The sequence below is a fragment of the Camelus bactrianus genome, chromosome 4 (assembly GCF_048773025.1).
Source record: "Camelus bactrianus isolate YW-2024 breed Bactrian camel chromosome 4, ASM4877302v1, whole genome shotgun sequence".
NCBI lineage: Eukaryota > Metazoa > Chordata > Mammalia > Artiodactyla > Camelidae > Camelus > Camelus bactrianus.
In genome coordinates this window covers 29,461,894-29,478,110 of record NC_133542.1, presented here as the reverse complement: position 1 = coordinate 29,478,110, position 16,217 = coordinate 29,461,894, and the positions used below count along the sequence as shown (strand labels likewise).

At 35.8% G+C, this 16,217-nt stretch overlaps 2 protein-coding genes across 9 annotated transcripts in view; one reads left to right on the top strand and one right to left on the bottom strand.

Annotated features, from left to right (window-relative positions):
• IL33 (interleukin 33) overlaps positions 1-15,710 on the top strand; it is a 32,299-nt gene extending 16,589 nt beyond the window's left edge. Inside the window, exons 2-9 of the mRNA XM_010960648.3 lie at positions 2,218-2,326; positions 4,951-5,059; positions 10,239-10,364; positions 10,920-11,063; positions 12,191-12,298; positions 12,860-12,910; positions 13,787-13,884; positions 15,245-15,710. Coding sequence (XP_010958950.1) covers positions 4,963-5,059; positions 10,239-10,364; positions 10,920-11,063; positions 12,191-12,298; positions 12,860-12,910; positions 13,787-13,884; positions 15,245-15,451 — 831 coding nt within the window. The 5' untranslated portion in view covers positions 2,218-2,326; positions 4,951-4,962 and the 3' untranslated portion in view covers positions 15,452-15,710. The remainder of the gene's footprint in view (positions 1-2,217; positions 2,327-4,950; positions 5,060-10,238; positions 10,365-10,919; positions 11,064-12,190; positions 12,299-12,859; positions 12,911-13,786; positions 13,885-15,244) is intronic.
• The window catches only part of RANBP6 (RAN binding protein 6), a 247,349-nt gene that overhangs the window by 137,797 nt on the left and 93,335 nt on the right, over positions 1-16,217 (bottom strand). The window lies entirely within an intron of this gene.

The following is a 16,217-nucleotide window of genomic DNA, read 5'->3' as shown; positions in this document are numbered from 1 at the left end:
GAAAAATTCTCACTCCTTCCTTCTTCACACTGTGCAATGCACAAAGTCTCCCATCAAGCTTAAAGGACTCTCTCTAAGGATTCTAATCTCCTGCTGTGGTGTCTGTAGTGCTTATCACCAAATGATCCTTTTTAAGACAATCTTCTTTTTTAGCCTTTATAATATGACCTCTTTTTTTCCACTTCTCTTTCTGATCTTCTTTGCTAACTCCTTTTCTTCTCTTACCCTTTCAATGTAAGATTCTCCACAGTTCCACCTAGGCACAGCTTTCTTTTCCTGCTCCACACTCAGTTGAGACAATATCATTTGCTTCCACAACATCAATTCTTATGCTGTCACAAAGGAACACTCCACATGGCTAACTCTGGCTTCCCTGATGCACAACCCAGTTCTAGCTCCCTGATGAAATTTCCATATAATTGTTCCTCAAATATTTCAAACTCCATTTGCCCCACATCACATTCATTACGTTTTCCTACCAATGAAATTCCCATCTGAGTTTCCTACTCTGAACCACTGGCACCATTTTCACTTCCCTTTACCTCTCCTTCCCCAGTTCAGAGCTGATACATTCATATCCAAAAAGAGCTGTGGAGGCTCTGTGGTGGACACAACTCTGATGTGGGAATGAATTGGGTTCTAATCTTCACTCAGCCACTGAGGAGCTGTGTGACTTAATGGAGCTAGAACAGGGATCTCTGGGACCCTTTCTCACTCTAACATTCAAGGACTCTTATGAAATGCCTGCAGCACTCATCACCTTCATCCCCTCCTTACTAGTCTCACTAACATTGCCCTACCTATGTCCTCACTCCTTTTTGTGTGGGCTATTTAATTGGTCTCCTAACTGGCCTTCTTTCCTTCCTTCTGGTCCTTTGCACAGCCATAAAGTTACATTCATAAAACATATCTTTGATGATATTTCTCACTTGATGAAAAAACTTTCAAAAGATTCCTATTGGCTATAGGATAAAATTCAAACTTCTTACTGTTGTATTCGCCTCTCTCTGCATGCTAGTCACCATATAACATATGAAACATCACTTTATCTAAATTGGATTACACATGTGTTTGGGATGAGCATTTGGGGAAAGAAATCACTAACTTAACCCTTCACACTGAAAGTAACAGTGGCTTAAAGATTTAGGCATTAAATAATAAAGAATAAGAGTTTTAGGAAATGGCATAATAAATTTATTTATAATCTTGGAGGAGGAGAGGTCTTTAAAGCAGGATACAAAATCCAGAAGTTCTGTAAGAAAACATTAAATTTTACCACATAATATTTCCAAAGTTATGTTAAAAAAATTTTTAAATGCAATTAACAGTCTAAAGATAAATGGCACTGGGGAAAATTTTTCAACACACATCAGAGACACGGGTTTCATTTCTTAATTTAAGAGTTCATATAAATCATTAATCTACAGAAATTGACAATAAATATGTTTTTTAAAAAGATGTTCAATCTCACTAAATAATTAAAGAAATAAAATTCAAAAACATGAGATATTTTCCACTCTTTAGAAAGGCAAACATTTTAAAGGTGATGACGCCCATTGCTGCTAAGGCTACAGTGTAGAAAAGGGCCTGAATTGTTGAAAAATTATAAATTAATACAAACTGTTTGAAATCTATTAGATAATAGGTATATTTATATGATTGGATTCTATGTGTAATGCTTCCTGTAAAAAAAAAATTTCTGACATGTGAACATGATCATGATGAGTGTTAATTGTATAATGAAAAAAGCAGCTTACAAAAGAATATTTGGAGTATGATTCTACTTTTTTATTTAAAATATAGATATGTGTGGTATTTCTGCATTGAAAAAAAAGTCAGGATCTACTGCATTCATGCCTTCCTGTTATTTACACATTTTCTAAGTGTACATACATCATTTTTATAACAAGAAAAAAATTACTTAAGTTTTCAGATTTCTATACAGAACAGAAAGGCAATTAAATATTCTGTGTCCTTGCATGCTATACACTGAGCAATAAACATTATGTAGAGTCCATATCATAAAGGTTTTATAAAAGTTAATGACTAACTGAGTATAACTCATTGAAAGTGCTACCGCTAAAATAATCTAAAAGCTCTGTTTAGGATTTGACTGTGGGAATAAGATACGTTCCCACTCATTCTAACCCATTCAACTTACTCTATTTGCATCGCCTCATTCATCAAATGCTGTCATCCAATGTTGCTTAATCCAAGTGTGTGTATATATAAGTGGAGCTGGAATAGAACTGCATCAACTACTACCAAGTGTGGACGACAAGGAAACCTCATCATCTGAGATCAGCCCTTCACATTTATAACTTAGGTGAGTATCATAATCAGTATGCAAGAATGTTTGCCATATGTTAATAGAAAAAGCAGCACAAAAGAAGCAGTGATGTTTATATTGCCATATATTCTGTAATATTTCTGATTTAAAAACAGGAGACTAAAGAGTACATCTTAAGTCTGAAAAAATGGTGAAAAGAATGATCATATTTTTTAAGATATAAGACTTGTAGGTTGTTTAAAGAAAATGCTTTGTTTTTCAGACGAGGATTAGAAAATATTTCCTGACTAGGTTTTTGATTTATCATGTGAGTCTTAAAAAGCAGCTGACTTTGTCTGTGTCAATGACTCCACTGTAAATGTAGTATTTCAGTTTTTTATCTGAAACTGTGCAAGCTAATGTTGGTTTAGAGTAGAGTTCCTCTAAGTGTGTTCTCTCAAACTAGCCATGGGAGTGTTAATAGTGGGGGCTGAGGAGGTTACAAGATCAAATAATTACTGAAAATAATTAAACAAAGATACTCACAATTATTTAAAGAGGGACTGTCAACACCTTTACTATGCTAATGTGAATTCTGATTTCCCAGGGAGAGGAATATAGATTGAAACATTTCCCAGATTTACTTGAAAATACAATTTTTTAAAATGTCTATCCAGGAGACTTTTTTTTCCTAGCACATAAGAATCCCTGGAAAAAAAGACAAATAAAATACTAGCAATGCAATTCTCATGTTATCAGTAAAGTGTTACCTGAACACATTCTGTGTGCAGGGTACTATCTGAACTATTTTCTGTACAACCTAAAATTTAACACAGTAAGGTTACCTAACTGCACAATCCCACTTTAAGTTACAAATTAAATACCATATCCTAAAGTTTATTATTTTAAAGAAGTTGGACAACTGCCTGAGCATTTGAAGTTAAATTCCCAGTTCTGGTTATTTCCTTTCTACATTTAGAGGGAGAAGAGAGGAGACAGGGTTGGGAAGCTCTGGCATAAAGATGGAAGTCATGAGACTAGATTCTGGTCCTGGTTCTGCTTTCATGATCTGGGCAAGGCATTTAACTTTTCAGTCTTAGCCTACTCACTTAGGGACCCAGTAAATAATGTCTAAGGTTCTCTGCTTCTAAGTGTTCTTGATCAATAAAGGTGGGAGAATCAGAGGAAACAGGTAATGATTGAAGTGAGCCCCTTGTGCTCTGTGAGAATAATATTCACTCCCATATGAAGAAAACATTCATTCCCAGAGGCAGAATAGGGAATCTCAGCTATGTTATCATTGACAGATTTTGTTCATGAGACTGGCTGTAAATAGAATGGCTGCACGTAAGATTCTAGTCCCATCTAAACAAGAAAATGTGGAATTTCAGCCTGTTCGGGGTTGTCCAGGACAAAAATAAAAGTGTATGCCAATATAATGTATATACATGCAGCCAAACTGTAATAATTCTACCTAATAAAACTGAAAAAGGAAAAAAAAAGTGCACGAAGTTTATCTTCCAATGACTTCTCTAAACCAGGAACTCAATGCTCCTCCCTTACTCTGCTGGAAAAGTTGTTCCATAAGAAGTTTAAAAGAGACTTGAATCATTACCACTCCTGGGATAATTTGGATTTTTTTTTTAACCTAGCAAAAAGAAGGCAAGGTTTAATAAAAGAAACAGTAACTATTATAAAATTTCAGGCAATATCAGAGAGAATTTAAGACTGGAGAAGCAGTCTTGCTCCCTCTATAAACCACAGCACCAGTACCTTACCTTGATGATGAAACCAGGTTGCAGTACCCTACTGAAAGAATACGTAGTTTTCTGCAATTTGTAACAGGGAGCTCCATATTTTTTTAGTATGATACTACAATCCAGCTTGATAATCAAGGAACAGCATCCTTGATGATCTTTTCCTGAATCAAATATTAAATTGGAGGCTGTAAAATGGTGACTTTTCTAATTTCGTCATTCCTTCTAAATCCCTCATTCATTCATTCTTGAGAATTGCTATGGACTTGCAGTTTTCTTTTTTCATAAAACACTTTACAGTCAATTACTATCATTATTTTTTTTTTTTTTTTGATGCTCAAATTATGCCAAATTTGCCCAGGAGAAGATCCTTCAAGAGAGCTCCTGTGTCCTTTTAACACAATCTCACTAGTTTTTGAATGACTCACTGCTTCCTGGCACAAGATATTCCATGTTCGTTTCAACTTTCCCAGCCCATATTTAGAATCCTAGTTCCTTTTAGTGGAGAAAAAATTTAGAAATTAAGATATGGGCACACTGATACTGCTAATTCAAATTTAACATTACTGAGAATTTCCCTTATTTTTTTATTTTGTATCTCCTTTCCCCTGCAGTGAAAAGCCTTTAATAACAATACATTTGTTCTATTCCATAGCATAGCAAAAAGTCTCAGAATTTCAATAGCAATATTACCACTAACAATAAACCCACAACACAAAAGTTAAGCTTTCTTTGCAGTTATTTTTGTCCTTTGACTATTATTTCATCATAGATAAATAGTCAGGATACCATGTTCAAATTTTACTGAAATAATTATTTTTTCTGTGTAGCTATGTTATAAATTTTATATTGAGTTAGTCACAGTTGTTTCTGTTTGTTTTCAAGTTGAGACAATTGAACTATCATTATATTTTAATCCAACAGAAGCCTGAAAAAATGAAGCCTAAAATGAAGTATTCAACTACCAAAATTTCCCCAGCAAAGATGAATAGCTCAGCAGGCAAAGCCGTGGTAAAATCTCCCAAGTTGAGAAGTAAGGCCTTTCTGATTGTCTTACACACTATTTTTTTTTATCTGTTACCAAATCTTTATCATTCCAGTGTTTATGCATGCTACCTTACCAAAAGCGACTAAGAATACAAGAGCCAAAACAGAAAGGGATGGCCCGTAAGTATGTAACAGAGCAGGCTTTGGTTTAAAACTGACTATATATGGCCAATTCTTGCTTATTTACTATATCACAGAACAGGAATGGCTTCAATGACTTAAACCTGCTAATAGTGATAAACATAATTATAACCCTTCATATCGATCCCTTCTCTACCCACACCTCCTGCCACCAAATCCTAAAACCTTTTTCCCAGATTAATTAACAAAATTTTAAACTGACCCACTTTTATTCAACAAACATTTATTAAGACCTTTGGTGTATCAAACTTGTAATCTTGGCTTGAGACTTCTGACAAAGGAGAGGATAACAAGTGAAGATATTTGAATAATCCAGGCCTCAAATAAAGTAGAACAGACCAAATGATGCTCAAGTCTATCCAGCTATAAACTCAAAGAGTTTGGAATAAGTCGAAAGGTAATAAAGTCAACTATAGCTTCAAGATGAAAGGGATATATACATCTTTGAGCCTTAAAATTATTTATCCTAGGAAAGAATTATGCAAATATGTACTCATATTTTTCATTTGAGAGCAGTAACACAAAAGAATTAACAGAGCTCTGGTGCACCACAGAGAAAATAGAGAATGAGAAACGATGGTGGTGACTAGCATATCTGCCTTGTCCTTTGTGCTCCTCTCCATTTCCCTGAACATGTTAGGCTAGAAGAGAAAGCAATGTTAAAGAACATCATTCAGTCCTCCCTGAGGCCCTGGCCCACCCATGCTGTTCTTTCGTAAGCAGGGAAACTAGTAATTTGACTGTGGTTTCTGAAATCACCAGAAAATCAAAGCTAAGTTAGTACTTTTATTTATATCTGAGTCAAAATGCTTCTTGTAGAAACAGTGACTCATTAGAAGTGTCCCCAAATTCCCTCTTAATAAAGAATGCATTTTGTTTGTATTCTAGGAGATGTGGCCTCTCTATAGATACTGGAGTAGGGGAGCAGGCTGGAGTTTACACCAGAGTTGCTGTCATTGATGGAAAATTAAAATGTGACCCCTTCAAAAAATTTTAAAAAATAAAAATAAGAAAAATAAAATGTAACCCCTTCTTTAAGGGTGCAGTGGCCCTAACAGCTTATTTATACCATTTAGAGAAACAATGATAATGATAATCCCTAAATCATTCATATGACTTTGGAATATATCACATTATTTTTATTGTTCCCTAGCAGATTTTCCCTCCCAACAATACTGGCTCAGTGTAATACTAAGACTGTTGTTATTTAAATACTCATGGCTAAAATTTCAACAGATACCGGCGTGGTGTGTGATAGGTATGAACTGCTTCTCAAAACTCAAGGTGAAAGAAATGTCACGTCTTATTTTTCTAAATACACTGCTCTGAGCCTCCAAGTAACAAAGCAAGAAAAAGTGGAAACAGAAGCTGGTCAGAGGTCTACTGCATTCATCTTAGGGCACTGATGATGAGGACCTGACTTAAGACAACAGAATGGAAGGGGAGGACTAAAATTTAGGTACATTCAGAAGGTGAAATCAATAAGGTTTAATGACAAATTGAATACATTGAGGGATGAAGAGAGAGGGGGAAATGAATGATTCTCAGCTTTTGGATTTAAGAATTGGGCAGAAAATGGCAGATGGTGGTACTGTTTTCCAAGATAGGGAATTCTGGAGGAAAACATTGCGGGTAGAGAAAGACAAAGAAGTTACTTTTTTAATTATGAGTACATCTGAATTTGGGGTAGGTGTAGGTCACCCAGGTAGAGGTGTCCAGAATTCAAGAGGCTCCACATAGATAAAAATAGAGAAGCTTTAAGGTAACTGAAGTCAAAATGCCCTGTGACATCAAAATTTCTGTGGGGAAAGAGCAATAGATATATAGCTCAGGAGAGAGACCAAAGGTAGTGTTACAGTTTGGGGAGTCATCTGCATATAAAAAGATGATTGAAGTCATTAGAGCAAGCCAGATTGCCCAGAAAGTCTAGAGTGAGAGGAAAAGGTAAAGGACAAAATCCTCAAGCACACCAACATTTTAAGAGCAGGCAGGGAAGGAAGAACTAACAAAAAGACAGAGATGAACTGTTCAGAGGGAAACAAGGAGAATCTAAGGAGACTGGAGATAAAACAATAAGCGAAGAAGAATTCAAAGAAGGAGGCGGTCCCCAAGTCAAATGCCACAGACAGGTCAAATGTAGTAAGTAGTGAGAAGAGACCCTGGTGAAATGAGTGTTTCGTGGGGAAAAAATGAAAGATGAAGTGATTCATCTCTGTAGTTCCTGTCAGCCATAGTCTAGCTTTCTCAGTGGCAGAACTATAAAAAGATTTCCAGGCCTCTTCCCATTTACTCACCAGAAATGCCTGAGGGATTTCATCATGCTGTTGCTATGATGAAAGTGGTTATGAGAATGTTCTTAAAAGCCATACAAAGATACTACCATCAGATATCAAGCAGGATGGAGACACAGGAAACAGCAACAGCTCTTATATATTTGAGCTGGCCCTTTGACCCTAGCGGAGCACTCTCTTCTAGAGTTTCCATGGCCATGTCGGCTTTATGCTTTCATCTCAACCCTCACACCACAGTTTCAGCTGCCCTGAACACCAAAGTATACCTCTTCCAAATTCTCCCAATCCAAAGTAGTTTAAATACTTCAAACATAGTCAACCCCCAATGAATTACACCCACTGACTGTCCCACTAGATTCTAGCCCCTACAATCATATCTTTAGCCTCTAATTCTCTTCCTTTACATCCGCAATATTTCCTCAATATTTTGACCTTCAATTCTAACTACCTAAGACCCATATCCTGCTCCCCACAGAGTTCACTCTCAATATTAGACATACCTGTCATGTCACCACGGGATGCTACACATAAAGATAAGCACATAAGGAATGACATGCATAGAGTACCATCTGAAGAGATACTGTGATACCATACAGTGTACACCCTGACAGTTGGGCTTTGTTTCTCTTTTTTGTAATACAACTGCCTTACTTTAGCTTTGACTGATGAGGCATCCACGTCAAAGACGGCTATCTCAAACACAACACTAGGTAAAGAGCCAGAGATCTTGGGTGATTTCCATAATTGGCTGTTTGGGCCACTTACTTTTTTCTCTTCTCATGCTTTAAATTCCTGCTTTTATGTTTTAAATTCGCCAATAAATAGTGAGCTCTCAGTATCCTAGGCTTCCACTCTCAACCTCAATAAAGGAGAACCCCAGGCCCATGCACTCTCTCTACCTGTGGCCTCTCTGTGTGATCCCAGTATGTGGTATAATTTCCAGGCCTGATCATTATTAAACCTTTATTTCTTCATTTACCTCATAGTTATTGCTGAAGGGCATGCAATCATAATAAGAACCACAAGGGCCAGTCCAAACACAACACTGGTAATTGAAAGGCTAAGACCAGCACACAATATACAATTAATAATGAGCTGTATTAAATTAGTTGTCAGGAAACCAAGTTCAATGTTGGTTCTGGCACAGCTCTGTAAATTACTTTGTAACTGAAAAGCACTATATAAATATGAAATATCATAGCTGATATTTCTGAATTGTGAAGAAATATTAGAGGGTTCCAGGGTGGATGAATATGATTAAATAGCCTTAGCCTGTTCAAACAGCTGAAGATACTTAAAGTAGACACCCGTCTGAATTGTAGGCAAGATATAGATAATTCAAAATAGTAGGTAACAAAAGTTGATTCCATTTAACTTTGAAAAGCATAACAGGAAGGCAAATCTTCTGGAGAATAAAAAAAGATCACAAAATGAATCTCAGTCACAAGAAATTATTTTCATTTTCTGAATTACTGTGAATAATTGGCATTTGGCTATAATGTATAAATTGCTTGATAATTCATTTACTATACTATTGAAAACTGAGATCCTATGACTCAAGTGTTACAACTTTCTTTTCTATTAGACTCTGAAAAGCTTTTTATGATTTCCAAGTGGCAAATTTAATTTTTTATTTGGCTAAACAAAATAAGAATTAGTGAATAATTTATTTTTTTACTTCAAAAGATTTAATTTCAATTTGCATTTTGTTAGTCCCTAAAATTCTTAGATGGAAGTAGATAGAAGAGTAGGTTTGATACTAGTCACAACTTCTCACCAGACCTGTAACCTTGGGCAAGCGTCATGACCACTAAGGACTTCAAATCACCATCTATAAAATAAGGAGAATAATCCCTACCTTACAATATTATTTGTGAAGGGTTAAATGAAACAGCATGTAAAATTACCAGCACAGTGCTTGACCCACTGTACACACTAATATTTGACAAGTGAGCGAAGAATACTCACTCGAGAAAAGATAGTCTCTTCAATAAATGGTGCTGGGAAAACTGGATAATCACACGTAAAACAATGAAATCTGACCCCTATCTACACCATTCACAAAAATTAACTCACAATGGATTAAAGACTTAAATTTAAGACTTGAAACCATAAAACTCTTAGAAGAAAACAAAGACAAAAAGCTCCTTGACATAGGTCAGCTACTTTTAATATTAGTGACCTTTATAGACTATAGCCATCCCTCCAAAATTATTAAAAGTATATCCTAGATAAGTAGAAAAGATCATAGATTTCATATGACCATAAGAGTGCTCCCTCAGTTAGGCAAAGATATACACTGAATGTAGATCCATACTCCTCTACATCAATTTTGAAACCAAAATTTTTTTCTAAAGACCTAGTTTTTCATAATTCGTTTGACAGCAAAGTATGACCTGAGCTCATTTGACAGTTAAATCCCAACCTGAACCAACATGAGGTCTTTATGTATTTCACTTTATATAAATTTTCCTATGTTTCACTACAAAAATTATTAGTTTTTATGAGGTTCTACCCTAGTTCCTGCTGGGTGTGCTAGTTATATAAAATATACGTTCTACATGATAATCTTAAGATCTAAAATACTCTGAATTTTGAAATACAACTGGCCCCAAGGTGTCTGATGAGATACTGTGGGCCTGTAGTTGCTTTCCTGGTCTGCCATACTCAGGGTTTGTAAAAGGATAAAGACAGTTGGAATGAAACAGTATCATAATTTTTTCAATTGCTTAGAATCCCGACAGAAAGCTGAAGAAGTTTGCCAGATGTACTTTATGCAGCTACGTTCTGGCCTTATCATAGAAAAGAAGGCCTATTACTTCAGGAAAAAAACTACCAAACGGCATTCACCAAGGAAAGGTAAGGAGAAACTGTATTTCCCAGTAATTTTTCAACATAGTGATGGGCATCTATTTATCTTCACTTACCACATCAGGATACGTGATTTTTTTCCCTCACCCAAATTTCTTCTGGAAAAGAGTAAGGATGATGAACTATTTAGCCATTCTCAAAAGGGCATATAAGGAGTTTTTAGTAGCATGGGAGAAATAGTTGTGTTATAATATTAATTGAAAACAGAGGATAACAAATTACAAATACATTGATAATATTCTTCAAGTTATTTTTCTTTCACTTAAAGGAAGTAAACTAAAATGTTACAGTGGTTGCCTTTTAAGGGTTGAGACCATGGGTGACGAGTTTTATTCTGCCTAGATTCCAGTGGGTGTGCCCTATTGAGATATAAATACGTAGGAGGTATTGATCCCTTCAGTCCATGAGGTGGCTGAAGCCCTGGGGTCAGTCATCACAGTCAGCAAACAGCCTTGACTTGAAATCCTCAAAGGGGAGATGGATGAGGGATCTGCACAGAGTAAGGCCTGAGAGTCCACTCCTATCTCTACCCTTGTCTTGCAGCTGGAAAGTACGACAAGCAACATCTGGTACTGGCTGTCAGTCAGCAACACCTGGAACACCATGAACGGTCTGTGGAGAGCTTCACCTTTGATAACTCTGTGGTCCAGAAACATACTACACCAACTGATTTTCCAAGTATCAAAGGCAAGACTGGTCACAGGGGTGGTGTGAGGGTGAGGAGGGAGATAAAACACAGAACTCTGGCAAGTGCTGCTCCAGGAAGCAGCCCCAATTCTACAATTTCATGTATATCAGAAACTTCTGTCCATACCTAGTAGTATCCAAACTAGGTACAGAATAGTTGTTCTAACAATGTATATGAATTCTATAGTTAGCACCCCATTATTATTTTGAAATGCTTGCTGTAGACTGGAATCTCATACACATTATTCCTCAGAAAAATATATTACCCATTGGGGTAAAAAGACAAATTATCTCCCCAAACTTCAACATTTTGACAGTGAAAGTAAATGAGAGTTACTATATTTTTAAAACACAATTTCAACTCAAACATTTTAAACAGTTGTTAAAATGGTTTTAAATTGTATCATCTACTTGTGCAAATAAATTTAATATTTAATATTCTCCTTAATATTTTATATTTTTCTTAGCATAACTCTATACTATTAGGAAAATAAAAATATTTTTCCTCCAGGACCCATATATACAGTCCCTAAATTTGCTCCAGTTTACCCCAGCATGCTGTAGAAATATTATCATTTTCTATGTGTACTAGTATATTAAAAAAAATTGAGGGTACTGCTTTAAGTGTCTCTGTTATTAGCCAGAGGACAGAATGAGGCTCACATCTGCATTCTCCAGGACTGTTAGAAGTCTCTGAGTAACTCCACACTTTACAGAGGGATATTCACTTATCCATGTCTATCAAAATATAGTTTCTTCTTGCCCATAGTTCCCTAGACCATGGGGAGCCAGGAAGCGGAGGTTTCCTCAGGCAATATCTACCACTTTTCCATCTTCTTTCTCCACACCAGATCCTCCCATAAGCACATTAACATGGCTTCCCATGGCCTTCATGCAGAAGACTAGCACCTTTCCCATTCATGTGGCACACTTCAGCCTTTGAGCTATGTTAAGCTTGTGCCAAAGGCTTTCATTAACCCAACAGTGACGGACAAAATGCAGCTCAAATTGAGAAACAAACAAACAAATAAACAACACGTTGAGAAGGGTTTTTTTAATTTCTGGAAGATTGTTCATGGAAACAAGTTTTTTGAACTTCCTAAAGACAAGATTTTTACTTGTTACAGAACATTCTGCTTCCCTGAGTACATACAACGATCAATTCATTACTTTTGTCTTTGAAGATGGAAGTTATGAGATTTATATTGAAGACTTGGGAAAAGACCAAGAGAAAGGTAGAATATTTCTTTTTGTCTACAATGATATAATGATAACTAGTATAGTTAAAAAATAAATTGACCAAACCATAAACAATAGATTAACTCAGACATGGCAAATAGATTTTAGGCTGTATGTTAACTCCAATGCATTGGCAGTTGATGCTTAAATATCACTGTATTGAGGAGGATTCAGAAGCTTAGTTAGGGTTTATCAGGGAAGAATGATGATATTGGGAAGTGGTATCTGTTGTGAAATATGGAAGAAAGTATCATACATATTTACTGTCGGTACATTACCTACTAGATCTTTCCAGCCTTATCAATATCACCGAAGTACAACTTCTAGTAGAAGAATATACCAATGCTATGAAAAATATTTCAAATATTTTAATATCAACATTGTTGGAGAATTTCTCAGAGCATATTTAGATATTTTTAAAACTTTTCTCAAAACCACAAAAGGTTTGCTTTTATTGATATATAATAAAAATATATTTTCTGATGTGTTTTGACCATTTGATAAACCATTTGATAAAACTGTATCTCACCAAAGGGATTTTATGCATTCTCTTTCAGACAAGGTGTTCCTCCGTTACTATGATTCCCAATGCCCCTCAAGTGCAACAGGTAATTTGGAAGGCTAGATAGTTCTGGTGCTTGAATTCTTAAATGTAAGGTAAAGACAAATCAAAAAAATGCTCCAAAGGTAAAGAAAGCAGTCTCAGAAGGTTCTCTCCCACCCAAGGTCATGATAAAAATCTTAGATTTTAGATTCTAAAAGGACTTACTCTATCTCATCCATTTCATACTTTATTAGCATAAAGATCTGGCTACATTTAACAGAGATTCAGAATAATGGTGGCGTAAGTTACAGAAGCCTTTCTGTCTTAGAAGGGCTGGAATGGCAGTTCTGTTTAACAAGTTGCCCAGAGACCCAGCTCCTTTCCTCTTTGTGGCTCTGCCAAAATCCATGTGGTTCAAGATTCCTTGCCACCACGACAATATCCAATCAGCAGGACAGAAGAAGTTAGATGCATGAACTCTCTTTCCCTTTAAGGACACAACCTGGAAGTTGCAGCTGACACTTCTAGTCACCTCACGTTGATCAGAACTTAGACATATTGCTACACTTAGCTATAAGTCAGGCTGAGAAATGTTTTATTATTACACAAAAAGAGGAGTTGGAAATTGAGGGATAACTATCAGCGGCTTTCTATGCAGATGGGGAAGCTGATACCCAGAGAAATACTCATTAGATCACAATTCTACAATTAGAAAGCTTATAAGAAAACTAACTGCTCTCCTAAGGAAACTGAGAGTTACCCTCTATTGTTCAAAGACTCTTTAAGTTTCTTTTGGGTATAAATATTTCTAAGAGCTGTGCTGGTGAATAAAGCAGTTATTTTACATGACATCTTAGACTCTTTTACTAGTGGTTAAATCCATTTAAATTAAAATGAGTTACAATTCTTAACTTTATAATTTGCATGTTTTAATTGCAAGATGGTGGTGTTGATCATCGGAAATTAATGGTAAACCTGAGCCCCACAAAAGACAAAGACTTTTTGCTGCATGCCAACAGTAAGGAGCACTCCGTGGAGGTAATAGAAATATGCACCTAACTGTCACGATTGACTTCACCCATTTGTGCAGATTTGGGTGTTTGGGGTATTTTGAAGAAGTTTTGCTTGTGCTATTGTACATAAAACAAAATCAGTTACTATTAATAGCCTGCTTCTGGAATAGGGAAGGAGGGGAATGGGTGTATAGACTTGCTACTTAAAGTCTGGTCTCTGACAGCAGTACAGCATCACCAGGAAGCTTGTTAGAAATGTAGACTTTCAGGCTCTCTCACAACTGAATCAGAATCAGCATTTTACCAAATCTCCAGGAAATACATATGCACACTAAAGTCTGAGAAGCACTGCTATATAGAACGATCTCAAATCCTTCCTATTTGGCTTTAGGAACTACTATGTTCTTCCAGGAAGTATTTCCTTGTAAAATATCACTTTCTTAAGCAAATGTAAAAATAATTTTACACTCTGAGACTGCTAAAGAGAGGGCCAAACATTTCCATATGACAAGATTTATAGATAGCATAACAACCTACATTCTAATCATTGGATTCACTGCACTTCTTCAGTTAGTAAACAGCAGTATTATATTGGTCATGATAAAGAATTATAAACTTCTTAAGGAACAAATAAGCCAGAGGTGGAGATAAAGAAGAAAACATGAGAGCATAATATAGAAGATAAATTATATAAATACACAAATTATAAATCTAATAAAGTCATGTAAGATATTAACTAACACTGGATAGTAATCAGCATGTCCCTTAACAAAAGATTCCTAAGTGTATATGTCTTTGGCATAGATAACTAACTTGATAATAAGAGCTGACCCCTACTGAGCTCTACTATATACCAAGCAGTGTGCTAAATGTTTTACAAGTACTATCTCATTTAATTCTCATAGTAACTCTCTTATGAAGTTACTGCATTGAGTAGGTTTGCCATGTGACAAGCCATTACCAACTCTTAAAAATGATAATAATTTATATCACTCTATATCTGTCAGTAAGTTGGGGGTTGACTGACTTAGAAAAATGGCTAGCCTGAAAAATTGAGGCTTGAGAGGTAAAGCAAAATTCCCAGGTGTCAGAGAGAGTACATGGCAAAAAAGAAGTACAAATCCAGAACTACTGCATCTAGTTCCAGTCATTCTAAGCCATAATGTGTCCCAAAATAAACCATCAGTGAATCAAATCAAATCCCCCAACTTTGACCCTCTACTCACTTCCTTCTTCCCTACCTCCCATCTCTTACTCTGTAAGCAGGCTTACTAGAAACATTAAGTTATGAATAATTATTCTCCTTTTGTTTCCAACATGAGGATGTAAAGTTAACTTTGGACTTTGCACTCACATATTGGTTGCTTTTTCTCTTGTTTCCTCAGCTACAAAAATGTGAAAACTCTTTGCCAGACCAGGCCTTCTTTGTCCTTCATGAGCAGTCCTCCAAATGTGTTTCATTTGAATGTAAGAGCAATCCTGGAGTGTTTCTAGGAGTAAAGGATAACCACCTAGCTCTAATTAAACGAGGCGAACACCCCGAGGATTCAAATAGAGAGAATACCACATTTAAGCTCTCAAACTTAATGTGATGGAAAGCTGTTGATCTTGGGTTGAGTAGCCCAAATAGTTACCATTGAAGAAGGGATGAGAGGTAAACAAAGAAACAGATAACATTTAAGGGAAATGGAATGTTTAGTATGCTGTGGAATGTTTTCCTTATTATGTATAAAAATATTTTTTGTAATCCATCAGTTCTGTTTTTATTTTCCTCTGTATCACTACATACATACTTGTATTGGTATATTAAATAGCATATTGGTAAATAAACATGCCAACATTCTGAAGAGATACAGCCTGACCTTTACTTTTTTCTACTTTCAATCCAGAAAGAACTTTGTATTTAGAGCTGAGGCCTCTGGCCTCTGGGGAGAAGCAAGGGCCTTATCCTCAGTTGCACACTAGACAGGGATCCATTTTGAAGAGCTACATAGGGACATAATTTTCCCCAGTTCCAAACAATAGCCTCAAACACTAGAGCCACTAATAAAAAGACAACTGGGAACTACAGAGACTGACCATGTCACAACTGGAATAAAACACCAAGTTTGTTTGCAGATATCCTAAACAAATGATATACTTTAAATGATTATTAAGTAACCAAATATATCTATTATATTGTTTATATTTTTGAATAAACTGTATTTTTCAAAAGTATGTGAGATCACAATGATTTTATCGTAAAATGACCCAATATTGTGAAATCTTAAGTGAAAGTAAGCATACCCCAACCCATGAATGTTGATAAATAGGGTAGGTCATTTGTCTAATATTTTTGGTGATTCAAAACTAATCAAG